Source organism: Tuber melanosporum, assembly GCF_000151645.1.
Source record: "Tuber melanosporum whole genome shotgun sequence assembly, scaffold_77, strain Mel28".
NCBI classification, from domain to species: Eukaryota; Fungi; Ascomycota; class Pezizomycetes; order Pezizales; family Tuberaceae; genus Tuber; species Tuber melanosporum.
This window is the reverse complement of record NW_003299125.1, coordinates 192,299-204,278: the sequence shown is the minus strand read 5'-3', so window position 1 is coordinate 204,278 and position 11,980 is coordinate 192,299. Positions and strand designations below refer to the sequence as shown.

The following is an 11,980-nucleotide window of genomic DNA, read 5'->3' as shown; positions in this document are numbered from 1 at the left end:
GCCGTAAATTGTACGCAGTTATAACAACCAGACTGATGAGCTCTCTTCCCCAGATGTGTGGCTATCCAACTTGGTCTCTAAATCGTGGAGGTAATTTTCAGTGCTCGACTCGCGATCCATCAGTTTCTGAACACGTGCATGGAGTTGCTGGTTAACCGTCTCAATGTATGCAAGTTTAGTCTCCTTCTCCAAAAGGCAACACTCATTGGCTGACAATAAACCCCGAGTGCTAGAAAGCGATGTTTCAAGACTCTGAATGGTTTTTTCATATTCTGAAACGTTAGCACATCACCAATAGACAGATATATATCACTCACCCAAAACAACCTGTTCCACCGCATCTGATAGCGAATTTGACCTCGCAAGCCTTTCTTCGGCACTATCTGTGTAATCATTAGGTTGAGCCGAAAGTTCCTGTGTATCCCGGACCTTAGTGATCTCTGATATAAACTTTGCATGACGCCGACTTAAAGCACCATAATTCTCCTGGAGGTCCAAGAGCTGATTTTGGAGCTCCATTTCTCTCTCCTTATCGCTTGATCGCTCTGAACGGGTTTGGCCTCCACTACTAGACCCACTACCGGATTCCGAATGATTCTTCAGTTGGTCTCTAAGAAAAGCAATTTCGGCCCTGAGACGTTCTACAAGGGCCTTCATGTCGCCGTCATCCGAAACTTGCTGTATCCTGGGTTTGCTTTGGATAGCACGAGCACGTTGAGCATACTAGGGGGGGGGATAAGTATCAGCAGGGTGCAAGTAAGATATTAATATGCGGGAACACATACTTGTACGGTATTTAATGTTTCACTTAAATGAAATTCGGCTGGAGTAACACAGGCGATCATATAAGTAATCGCATTGCCACCCAAGGAGTCTTGGAGGAGACGGGTAAGTTTGGAATCACGATACGAGACATGTGATCCGGCCTGGCGTGACGAAAGCTGTGAAATGACTTTCCCCAGACTTGCCAAACCTGCATTAATCGATATACCTTCCTTCGCTCGATCACCTTGGGCCAGAGTATTCTATCACACAACAATTGTTAATTGACTTCCTCCCAAATGTAAATGACATGCGCGAGCCTACCTTTAACCGCTCACTACCAGCTAAATCGACAAAGTGCATTTTACTGTCAACCGTCACATACCCTTCCTGTCCGAGCATTTCTGTGGGCATCGAAAACCGCTTCTCATCCTTACTTGCAGGGCCTTTAGGTTTCCGTTGCACAAGATTCAAGCTAAAAACCGCGTGTGAACGAGAAGACTTCGCGTTAATGGCTGTTGCGTCCGTCTGCCGAATGGAAGACCCAAAGTTCAAAGCTCCAAGTAAATCGTCAACTGTATTCACAATGACCTGATGCAGCCCGGTCAAAAGGATCCTTCCTTTTGCATCTTCGCGAATGGTGATCGGGACTCGTTCTTCTGGCCTCGTGCCCTCAGGCAACAACAGATCTCTTAATTGTTCGTTATATATCTATATGTGACGATATCAGCACGTGTTTAATGGCAGAAATACCGTTCTTGCGCAACACACCTCAACGTAACTAGCTTTCATAGTCCAGCCCTTATCCACAGCTGGCTTTGCTAATTGCGATATAGGAGTGGAATATCTCACTGGCGCTCTTAGGCCCGAAGTAGAATTTCGAGGGTTTGGAGCACCGCTTCCAAGCCTCTCGAAAAGAGCCGCAGCAGCCCTTGGAATTACCCCTGAAACATTATTATTAGACAACCCCCCACTCCGGAAAAAGGGACCAGTTCCAAGAGAAAGGAGAAATATATATAAATAAATAAAACTGTCGCCCAGTAAAAAGGAACATACCCATAACTTTAATGTTGCTCTGCTCATCAGGACCCGAAGTCCCCATAGTGTATGATTTTCCAGCGCCTGACTGACCATAAGCCAGCAGCGAAACATTGTAACCTTGAACGAACGCGTTCACGCTCTCCTCCAAGTAGTCCCAAACACCATTTTGGTCTACTTCTTGTCCGAATACTCTATCAAACACGAATATCTTCCTTCCCTGAGGACTATCCACAGCAAGACTTGTCGGGCTCGTAACATGTACCATTCCCCTCTGGAACCGTTGCGGTATCAAATCGAAGCCGGGATCGGTGGAGCGAAGCGGTGGTCGCACGCGCACAGCTGTATAAAGCCGTTAGCATTCGATATAAAGCCAAAAATCGCGTCATAAAAGCTCCTCAGGCACGAGATAAGGTTGATGCCATCCAAGGCTCGCGATAGTCTCTAATTGGACATAGATCATGGAATGGAGGTAACAGGGTTGAAGCTAAAGAAGGCTACCAAACTCACCAACTTTGACTGAAGTTCTAGCATCCTCATCAGACGCTCTGCTTCCCCCCGCCTTACTGCTCATGCTCAGGCGACTTGAGCTCCGAGCCGGTCGTATCATAGCGCTCACGGGCCGAGGATTACTGAAGGAAGGGGAAGCGGGAGACGTTGGAGTCCCTACCATCTTCCGTGCCTATAAGGTGAAAGGAAAAAAGAGAAGAAGAAAAGAAAGAAAGATCGTGAAGAAATCCAATCGTCGCAATGCGTGAGGAGGAAAAGAAAAGACCACTTTTCCAGCAAGACAATAGATATCGATCCTTTCCTATTTCCCTGCGTGGAAGGGGGGCGGTGGGCGGTGGGCGGTCGAAAGAGGGTTATCTCGGGTGATTATTGACTTCTGACTTTCCGAGGGGATGGCACCAAAGGAGGTTGTTAGGCCAGCATAGAAAGATTTGCTATGTTCACCCAGTAGTAGCTGGCAAGAAGAAAGCGAGAGAGAGCAAGGCACACCGGATAGTTGGTGGTAAGGTCGGTGATTGTATGGAATGAGAAGAGAAAAGTAAAATTAAAGAAAAAGAAATTTTAATAAAAAAATTTATAGCAGCAGGCGGGCAGCGAGAGAAGGGAGAGAAAGGGAAGGGGGGTTGAAGAAGGGTGCAAGACGGTTTGATAGCAGGGCAGGGAGTTCTGGCTTTGACAGTGGCCTACTTGTAAGGTAAAGGAGGGATGTGTTAGTCTGGGTGAGACCCTGAAAAACTAAAAAGTTGAGAGGAAAGTTGCAGCCCGTGCCCGTGGAGGGAGAGACTCCAAGAAGTATGATACTGACTGTGGAAGGTCAGGGAAAGGAGGTCCTGGACCTAGCTCAGGTAGAGAAGTGTTTAAAGACCAGGCCCTACGCCTTCTCCCTCCTTAAACCCAGCTTCCACGGATGCACCACACACTCCACAGATGTGGATAGAATTTGCGGTCGCCCAAGGTCACAGAAGATTGACGAGCGCAATGCAAGCAACAGATATTGCGCACTATCAAAAGCCAACCCCATACAAGTATTATTATTGTATACAAGCCTTCGCCCAATTTCTCACTCCAAGGATCAATGAAGTTTTGGGATGTATGGTACTCGCACACTCTGCTCGAGTGCTGTGTGTGGCCAGCAGCGAAAAAGATGAGAGAGAATAAGGCGGATCATACGAGTATGATTTGATTACACAGGGCACCTTACAGAACAATCACTGGGAGCGTTTGTTTGGGGGTCTGAAAATATGTAGGATATACGAGTAGATATATGTACAAGTATGCGTGGATGTGTGTACCGACGTGGGCTCAGGTACTCGAGTATGATACTAGAGTACCGGTACTGTACTCGTACTGTAGGTAGGCGCACAAGCAGGGGGAGTGCAAAGAGATATCATGTCTCCAGCGACCATCCAATCAACCACAGAATGTCACACAAACGAGCAGCCAGCCCAGGAAGAAGGGAGAAGAAAAAAAGGAAGGAAGGGACCAGCTGCGGACTACTGTACGGAGGTTGCCTACTTTTCACGAAGAGCGCGACCGACACCCAGAAGAGGGAGACCCGACAGGGAGGGGGAATGGAAAACTAGCTTATGACATGACAAAAGGCGAAGGAGGGAGGAAGAGTGAAAGGAAAAGGAGAAGGAAAAAGAAGGGAAAGAACCCGGAAAAGGAAAAGGGAGATGACAAGACAGGACTTTTCTCAACTTTCCCCTCTTTCGCCATCCCTTCCTTCCTTCATCCTTCATCCTTCATTCTTTCCTTCGTAGCTAAAAGAGAACAAGTCTCAAACAAAAGTATAATATACAGTAACAACTCGGCCAGCAGGACGAGATCCCATGTCTACGGATACGGTACCGAGTGCGGTGCAGTCTCGTACACTAAAGTACAAGTACGTACAAGTACTCGTACCGTACTCGTGCAGTACGAGCACCACTCAGACCACAGTCCCGCCGCCGGAGCTGTCGCCTAATATTATTTGCGGAGTAAACTCAAAACTCACATTGTAATTTTTACCGGTAAACCGCCGTGGAGATGACTGCATGCATGCATGAGGCAAAAGTACGAGTGCTCGAGTATCATATCATCAGAACTTCCTGAACCACAACTCCACACGACCGCAGACCCCGTGCAAACCCGATGGGGTCTAAACCATCAGAACCAGAGACTTTCAGATGAGCTCTTGCAAACAGCAGGAACCAAAAGAGCTTCACAACGATAACAACAAACCCGGGAAAGAAAAGAAGAAGAAGGAAAAAAAGGGGGGGGGCAGTGGAATAGAAAGGAGGCAGGAAGCTGGGAGGATGATGGTTGAAGTTAGTGGTTAGTGCGAGTGGGAGTGAGCCGTCAGTGGAATGGTCCAGAGGGAAAAAAAGGAAAAGGAAAAAGGAATAAAGCACAACCAGTCCAAACGAGTCAGCAACTGGTAAAGTCTGATCCAGTAAAAAAGGACTAGGCCGAACCCAGTCTAGTCATCGCCCGATCACCCGCACTCGGTTATCATCCACACTACTCCTCGCGCCGCACTGGGCAGGAAAATAAAACAAGCGACAAAGGAGAGAAAGGGGGAAAAAAAGGGGGTGGTGTGTGGACCTGACCTGACCAAAGCAGGTAAGGTGCCGTTTCCCTAATTAATATGGTTTTTCTCGAGCTCCCCCATAATATGATTGTATTTACTCGATAACTAGAATAACTATAAACTCCCTCCTAAAAGATGAATGTTCTTCGCGATATATACAGTATGATGCGTGCGAGCATAATACTGGGGCGGAAGGTATCATACCTTGAGCTACGATACCTACCTACCCTACTCTACCGCCCATCAACCCGCTCACTCTCGGCCCCATGTATCCCAGGCATCTCCCTCGTGCAAAAAGTACTTGTACCCATATTCTGGTACTGTAGATCACAAGCGGTTTCACAAATTTGCATACCGTAGTCTTCCCCCGAGCTTCTGTTTTTTTCGTTCCCTCTTGCCATGTTTCTTACGAACATGCCGGCATATTTATACTCGAGTAGACCACACATACTTTTTGCTTGTCAAACACACTCTCGCTACCGCGACTCCTTCCTACGAGTACGAATACTCGTAACCTTTCACCTTTCCCCCTTACTCGAGTGCACCACTCTTCCCCTTTCACTCCCCCACCCCCACCCCCTCCTCACACACTCTCTCACCTGTGATAGTGAGCTACCCTTGGTAAGGCGTGTTTGGCTCACCATGATTTGAACCGTTCGCCATCTGGAATCATGATTTGCGATTGCGATTTGAAAACTGATCAATCACACTGCACGGAGAGGGGATTATGTAAGCAGAATTCAGGACGCGCTATTTGTCAGTTTTCAAATCGCAATCGCAAATCACTGTGAGCCAAACAAGCCCCAAGACATGTGGCCAGCCGGGTTTGTTCCAGCAGCTATCATACCAGTACAAGTATCACACCGCCCTGCAAATCAAGGGGGGAAAAAGAGCCAATCAGGTTAGCCTGATCTGGTTGTGATGCTTGTAGAATACCGGTACCGGTGACCTCCCTCGGACTGATACTGCAGACCCCGCGTTCCCACCATCGCTCACCATCGTCACATGCAGTAGATAGATACTAAGGAATGCAAGCCCAAACCTCGACATTATCATATTGGGATTTTTTTACCATGCTACAGTACAGTACAGCACAGTACGCCAGATACGCATGATACAACAGAGAAAAAAGTGTATATAGAGAAGTAGACGGATGGTCGAGGATACCAGTAGTTGGGTGGATGGATAAATATAAGAAACTGGAAGAAGGGCTTTTACGTCGGCATGCAAATGAAAAAAAGAAAGAAAGAAAAGGAGGAAAGATATGATGACCTCACAATCTAACTTGACAGTTCCAACGGGTCTACTGCACATGAACAGGTGTGATAGATGGGTAGATGAAGGAAAGAGGGGAAGGGCGGAGGGCTTTCACGGCTAAAGAAACGAAAGCTGAAGATCTCGTATGTTTTAGGAGAGATAGATCAAGGCGGGAAAAGAGAAAAAAGGTTTATAAGTTCAAGACACAAATTACAAAGGGGAAAGGGTATATATATGAGCATAAGAAACACAAGTGAAGTGAGAAATGTTAAGAGGAAAAAAAAAGATGGAAACAAAGACAGCCATCATAAAACTTCTCTCGACCACCATCATTTGTCAATCCCTAGACCGAACCATACAAGCAAATCCCACCCAAGAACCCATATCACCGACAAGAAAAATGTTGAAAAATGCTTGGACAAAAGAAGAATCAATGAAAAAGCGTAAGCCCCTTAATTTACACTGCAGACATGATAAAGTCGCAATCTACTTATACTTCGCTACTCTGAGCATGTCGTAAAAGCACCAATCTATCCCGTGCCGAAAGCCGAAACTCTGGCCCCGGCGCGATTAATGATACCTTCAGTGTTCTTGATGGCGTTTTCCTTTTGAGGACCGTCGAGTGAGATATGGTGAGACACACCATCATCACCACTTAGCCCAGTGTCGTCCGCCTCCGCAATTTTGGTGGGAACGTCGATATCTTGGTATTGTATTGATAGACGCTCGGGAGACTGTGTAGATGCCATCGACATGGCAGTCGAAGAGCGATGATGGACGAGGTCAGGAGTAGGGGGTATGGATGACAGTGCGTCGTTGGGACTGAGGAGGCTAGCATCGTCATGAATTTCTCGTTCATGGGTACCCGATGTTGATTCCCTGTTGTCCTCTTCCTCCTCTTCCTCCTCCTCCTCCTCAGAATCCGAATTAGGCGGCTCGTGGGCTGCAACTTGAGCTAGGTGAAGGCCTTCGACGGCGGCAGCGCACTGCTCCGAAATGTTGCGGATGATGTCCGCAATCGCATCAGTCTTGTCACGCAAATGACGATCCGCAACATCAGCGACGCTATTCTGAGAAAATCGTTTCATGGACAATGGACTATTAAAGAAACGCCTCTCCATGTCGGGATTCACATCCTCGACATCCAATCCTCTGCCATCAACCGTACTTGCGCGGGATGCGGCCCTAGAAGACGCGCGAGAAGAACGCCTGGAAGCTAGTGGGGTGGGCCTTACTGTTGCCTGACCCCTATCAACATCATCCTCCGAGGGATAACCTTCTTCAATATATCCTTGAACCTCTGGTACATCGTTGAGCGAGCGCACAATATGCTCCATATGATGAGCTTGACCGTCGATAAGAGCGCGCAGGTGAATGACTACACGCTGAGCCTCATCCCGCTGTCGAAGGATGGTCTCATTGGTCTCTTGTAAGGCAGATAGATGTTTCTTGTTCCGCTTCCTCTCACGCTCCAACTCTTCGGCAATTTCCTGTTGCATGACCAGGGCCTCGAGGGCATCGTCACGTTGCTTCTCAGTTCCGGCCAAACGCATTGTGAGACTAGCAGAATCGGCCTTTTGTTGATCAATGAGGTTCATAAGCCTACGGTTCTCTTTCTTATGCGTCTCGATTTTGGCTTTGAGTTCTTGAGCTTCCTTCGTGAGCTGTGCCGCGAACGCTTGGAATTTCTCAAACTATTGTGTGTCAGCAAGGTATACAGAAGGAGAAATTGAGAATGTATACTTGTTGCTTCCAGCTCTCAACTTCCTCCAGTAAGAAGTTATTTCTCTTAGTGACCTTCTGGAGCTCGGTATCCATACGCCCCTTGAGATTGATGAAATCTTGCCATGCCTCCATGGCATCACGAGAATATTGGTTCCTCTCCCGGACAATTTCATTAAGATGACGCATTGAAACCTTGGTCATCAGGGGCTTCTTTACGGACCCTCCAAAAATAGCCTTAATGCCAGTGTTGCGTCCCATTTTCTCACATACATGATCAAGAACAGACATAACGCCGTCCTGGTCCCACCATTCCGGATCTTGAATGCTTTCCACTTCTCCACGCATTACAATGATTTGACCAGCAGGCACAAGCTTACCTCCTGCATATGCAGATCGAAGATGGGTTGGTACGCCACTAATCGCAACCTCACCACGAAGGGCTTGTGTCAAGCGCGTAATAAGCTTATTGCGCTGTCCAGTAGAAAGAACTGTTGGTGGAGAGGATGTCATAACAAAATTTCTGTCCAAATCTACAACAAGAGCCTGCATTTGCTTTAGAACACTCTCAGACAATCAAAGCAATATTAACACTTACGTCACTTGGGGCCGTGAAAAGGCTTCGACACTCGGCAGTGAATCCAAGGATATATGGACCGGGCTCAGTAACCAAGGCCTTCGCATGGCGTGCATGGACAACCGGAACATATAACCCACTCCACTCATAAACCCGAACGCAAAAACGAATGGTCTCTGCTGCGACAGTAAGCATCGCTGGGTAGTGACTAACAAAAATCACACGGCGCGTTGGCGAAAGTGCAGCCCCAATTACACCAATAATATTGGGAATTGACAAACAGCTGAAAAGAGGCCACATTGAAAACTATTGCATTTATTTAACTCTGATTTCATCTTTAAAAATGAATGGAAAGACCCTTACATTTTGAAACCCAGTTGGCGAGGAAGGGAATTGATAACAGAGAGCATAATCCTTCATATCAATTCGGACCAGATCGTTAAGACGAGGTGCGGGAAAACTCAAGATTCGCGAAACCTCCCTGCATGCTGCCGTCAGGATGTGGGTCTATAATAGAATAGTTATAACAACAACTTACTCGGCGTGGAACAGATTAGTAGCCTTGTTCCAATGAATCCACATTCCCCGTAAATAGTCTCCGAGAAGATTGAACAATGGATACCTAGATAAGAAACTCAAAGCATAAGGAATCCAATAGGTCTCGTCGGGAGTGTCGTAGTAGTCGGGCTCATTCCTCTTCCGGAGATCACGAATTGTCTCTGCACGCTTCTCATCTGCCCTGGACCAAACCCGAAGCGCGATTCCATAAAGTGTTTGGGATGAATCCTGTTGCAAAACAAATGTATGGTGCACACAGTGTGGTTGCGTACGCCCAGTGCAGATCTCCACATCATGAGGGAAGCAAGCCTAGCACAAGAATGTTAGTCAAAATGCTTTGAAACAATGATTTGTTCGCGTTTCTCTCGTGAATCTTACCCGCATAGCCGCGTGAAGAGCACGGGCAATATCGTTATCCTGTTCCAACCGAGGACTACTTCCAAGAATCTCTGGAAGCCAGAATTGGTTGACAGCACCCTTAATATGGGTGATTTTCCCTTGAGCTGGAGGTGGAGCTTTGACCCATTGAGAAGGCTCTCGACCCACTCCACAAACAAGATAAGCATGTGTGAGGGTCTTTGGAGTCCTCTGTTGCATCTTGATGTTCAAGGTCGAAGGAATTGGTTGTGTGATCCGACTATGCAAAGACGAGGTCCTGCTAGGGATAGGTAGAGGATTATCATTCGCATCCCGGGTACCAGGACGGTCAGAAGTCCTTGGACGATTGAAGGAAGGCTGGTTGCGGAGTGATTGAGGCATCGTTAATGAAAAAGCGAAATTCGGAATTGCTCAAGCGTCGAAGCAAGGAAAAGTAGGTCAAGCCTAGCCAGGCAGGTTTGCTAAGGAAGAACAGGAAATATATGAAGATATCGTAAAACAAGCAACTGAAGGAATGAGAAAGGATAGTGGTTAGTTGGAGGTCGAAGGGTCGACAAAAGCCGGAAACGCTGAAGGTAAACAAGCGTCCCTGGCGGCCAGACAAGAATGGGGAGGAAGAATCGCAACGGGTAGTGAAGGAAAGACAGACGCGGGCGGGTGGAGGGGAGGGGAGGAGAGAAAGGGAAAGAAGGAGGGAAGTAAAAGGATTGCTAGGTGTGGGTGAGCCCGAGAGGATCAGTGGAGGGTGGTGTTGAACACTCGTGACCCTGAATCACCACCGGGTTTCGCGCGCACTGCTAGGCCTCTGGAAGTGAACAAGACCAGAACCGGTACCGCACCAGGGCACTAGAGAGGAACTAGAGATGCTGTAGTTTAGTGGACAATGGGCTGAGCACACGTGGTTAGAGCATCAATACTGGACGAAGGATCCAAGGCAGGTTATGATACGTTAATGTTATTATCACTTCATTCTTGTACCGGTACTTTAATTGCAGAGCTACAATATGATACTGGCTAATGTATCTTGCCCTGCTTCCTATGCCGCGACACCGAACGATCAGGGAACGAGAAAGAGAAGCCCTCCCCCCCCCTTCCTATTCATCATCTTCGTTCTCTCAAGCCTCTGCCTTTTTCCTTTCCTTTCTTTTTTTTTTTCTTCCCCCTTGCTTTTGCCTCATCATAATGAAAATTAGAGTGGGTAGACGGATGAATGGGTGGTGCCCACCACCGCGCAGGATGTATTCTGCAGTCTGGAGAGGGACGCATGGGTCAGGGAGCGCGGATCCGAGAGTTTCTTTTTTGCCCGCTGCCCGTTTCCCTTCCTCCCTTCAGAGCCTGCCTGCATTTGAACCTGCATGAGATGGCCACCACCCCTTGTCCATCCATTTACCTGTATCCACTCTCCATTCAGCCTACCGGATGCCCAGCAGCCTGCTTCCATCATAGTTGAGTATGATACCGGTACTCGAGTACCGTACAGTACCGGCACTCGAGGACTGCACATTGCGATGCCTTCTCTTCTGATCTCTCTCTACGGTCCTACTTTCGTATCACACAGTGTGTAGTCTACTCGTATGTCTACCATCACTGAGGGTCTTTTTTTTTTTTTTTCTTTTCCTTTTTGCTTTCAACACCGGTATTCATCCTTTGCTTTTCCCTGTACCCTTTCCCTGCGCCCTCCTCTCGCACGAGATCCGAGGATTTTGCTTCCCGGCAACGAAGGGTGCCTCTCTCCCTATTGGGTGAACTTGGTAAAACCTCCCACCCCCTCCCCTTTTCCCTGTTTGAGAGGGGTACTGTACGAGTACAGTGCTTGGGTTGTGTGCCAAGCTCGAGCCTACCTCACAATATCATCATGCTGTAGACTACAGTACGGTTCCTGACCACACAACCGGGCTGCCGGCAAGTCCCAAATTGGTAGCCTGCTCTTGCGATTACAAATCATACCCCAAATCATACCCAATCACACTTGCGAAACCGCCCGTGGGCGCTGACAATTTTCCGTGATGAATGTTAAAGGGATGAACAAGAGGACATCTGAAACGGCTATTTTTTGACCCAATCCTGCGATAGCCATCCCGTTAAACTTCGCGCCGGAGTGCTCGTACAAGTGCCGGTACTCAAGTCTCCTTTTGAAGTTGCTGGGGCTCCTTTTTTTTTGGGGGGGGGGTTTTGGTGAGTTGCCACCAGGAGGAACGCAACTTCAGCCCGACGACTTGAGTATTTCATACTCGGGCACGAATACAAGCATGATATCGCCGAAAAAATATAAAAATAGAGAGAGAGGTCCGTGAGATGAAGTGAGGATTGATTATCATCAACCAAGAGAGCCTGGTACAGCATGGCACGGAATAGTACTCTCATTATCTGTACTATGCTAATGGATAGTCTAACTTAATCATGGGAGCACAGAAAAATCATAAAATTATATAACTTCCAGATCGACATTCATTTTCTCGAGTATTCTACCACAGGAGCTCACCATACGGCACCCAGCTCCGCTTCGAACACTTTAAGCCAAACCTACCAGAGCTCCTACTATCGTGTCCGAGTAAACCACCACACTACGAGTACTAACGCCGTACTCTCCGAGAACCTACTGGGGT

The 11,980-nt window shown here is 47.6% G+C and overlaps 2 protein-coding genes; both read right to left on the bottom strand.

Annotated features, from left to right (window-relative positions):
• GSTUM_00010917001 (uncharacterized protein) overlaps window positions 1-2,473 on the bottom strand; it is a gene marked incomplete at its 5' end in the record, with an annotated part of 6,565 nt that extends 4,092 nt beyond the window's left edge. Inside the window, 7 exons of the mRNA XM_002841585.2 lie at window positions 26-272; window positions 318-723; window positions 786-1,025; window positions 1,087-1,473; window positions 1,534-1,706; window positions 1,819-2,142; window positions 2,311-2,473. Of these exons, the coding sequence (XP_002841631.1) occupies window positions 26-272; window positions 318-723; window positions 786-1,025; window positions 1,087-1,473; window positions 1,534-1,706; window positions 1,819-2,142; window positions 2,311-2,473 (1,940 nt within the window). The remainder of the gene's footprint in view (window positions 1-25; window positions 273-317; window positions 724-785; window positions 1,026-1,086; window positions 1,474-1,533; window positions 1,707-1,818; window positions 2,143-2,310) is intronic.
• Window positions 2,474-6,311: 3,838 nt separating this feature from the next.
• GSTUM_00010916001 (uncharacterized protein) lies at window positions 6,312-10,007 on the bottom strand. XM_002841584.2 has 6 exons: window positions 9,375-10,007; window positions 8,977-9,305; window positions 8,802-8,919; window positions 8,460-8,744; window positions 7,883-8,407; window positions 6,312-7,833 (listed from the first exon to the last, which is right to left on the bottom strand). The coding sequence occupies exons 1-6, from the start codon at window positions 9,753-9,755 to the stop codon at window positions 6,670-6,672; spliced, it is 2,802 nt and encodes a 933-aa protein (XP_002841630.1). The 5' UTR covers window positions 9,756-10,007; the 3' UTR covers window positions 6,312-6,669.
• Window positions 10,008-11,980: the final 1,973 nt, after the last annotated feature.

Bases quoted from the DNA above. Each gene is read 5' to 3' on its own strand.
- GSTUM_00010916001 (XM_002841584.2), bottom strand. From the start codon at position 9,755: ATGCCTCAATCACTCCGCAACCAGCCTTCCTTCAATCGTCCAAGGACT. The intron at 8,920-8,976 runs GTAAGTTGTTGT...GGCAGCATGCAG, and splicing joins ACTAATCTGTTCCACGCCGA to GGAGGTTTCGCGAATCTTGA. The intron at 7,834-7,882 runs GTATACATTCTC...GACACACAATAG, and splicing joins TTGAGAGCTGGAAGCAACAA to TTTGAGAAATTCCAAGCGTT.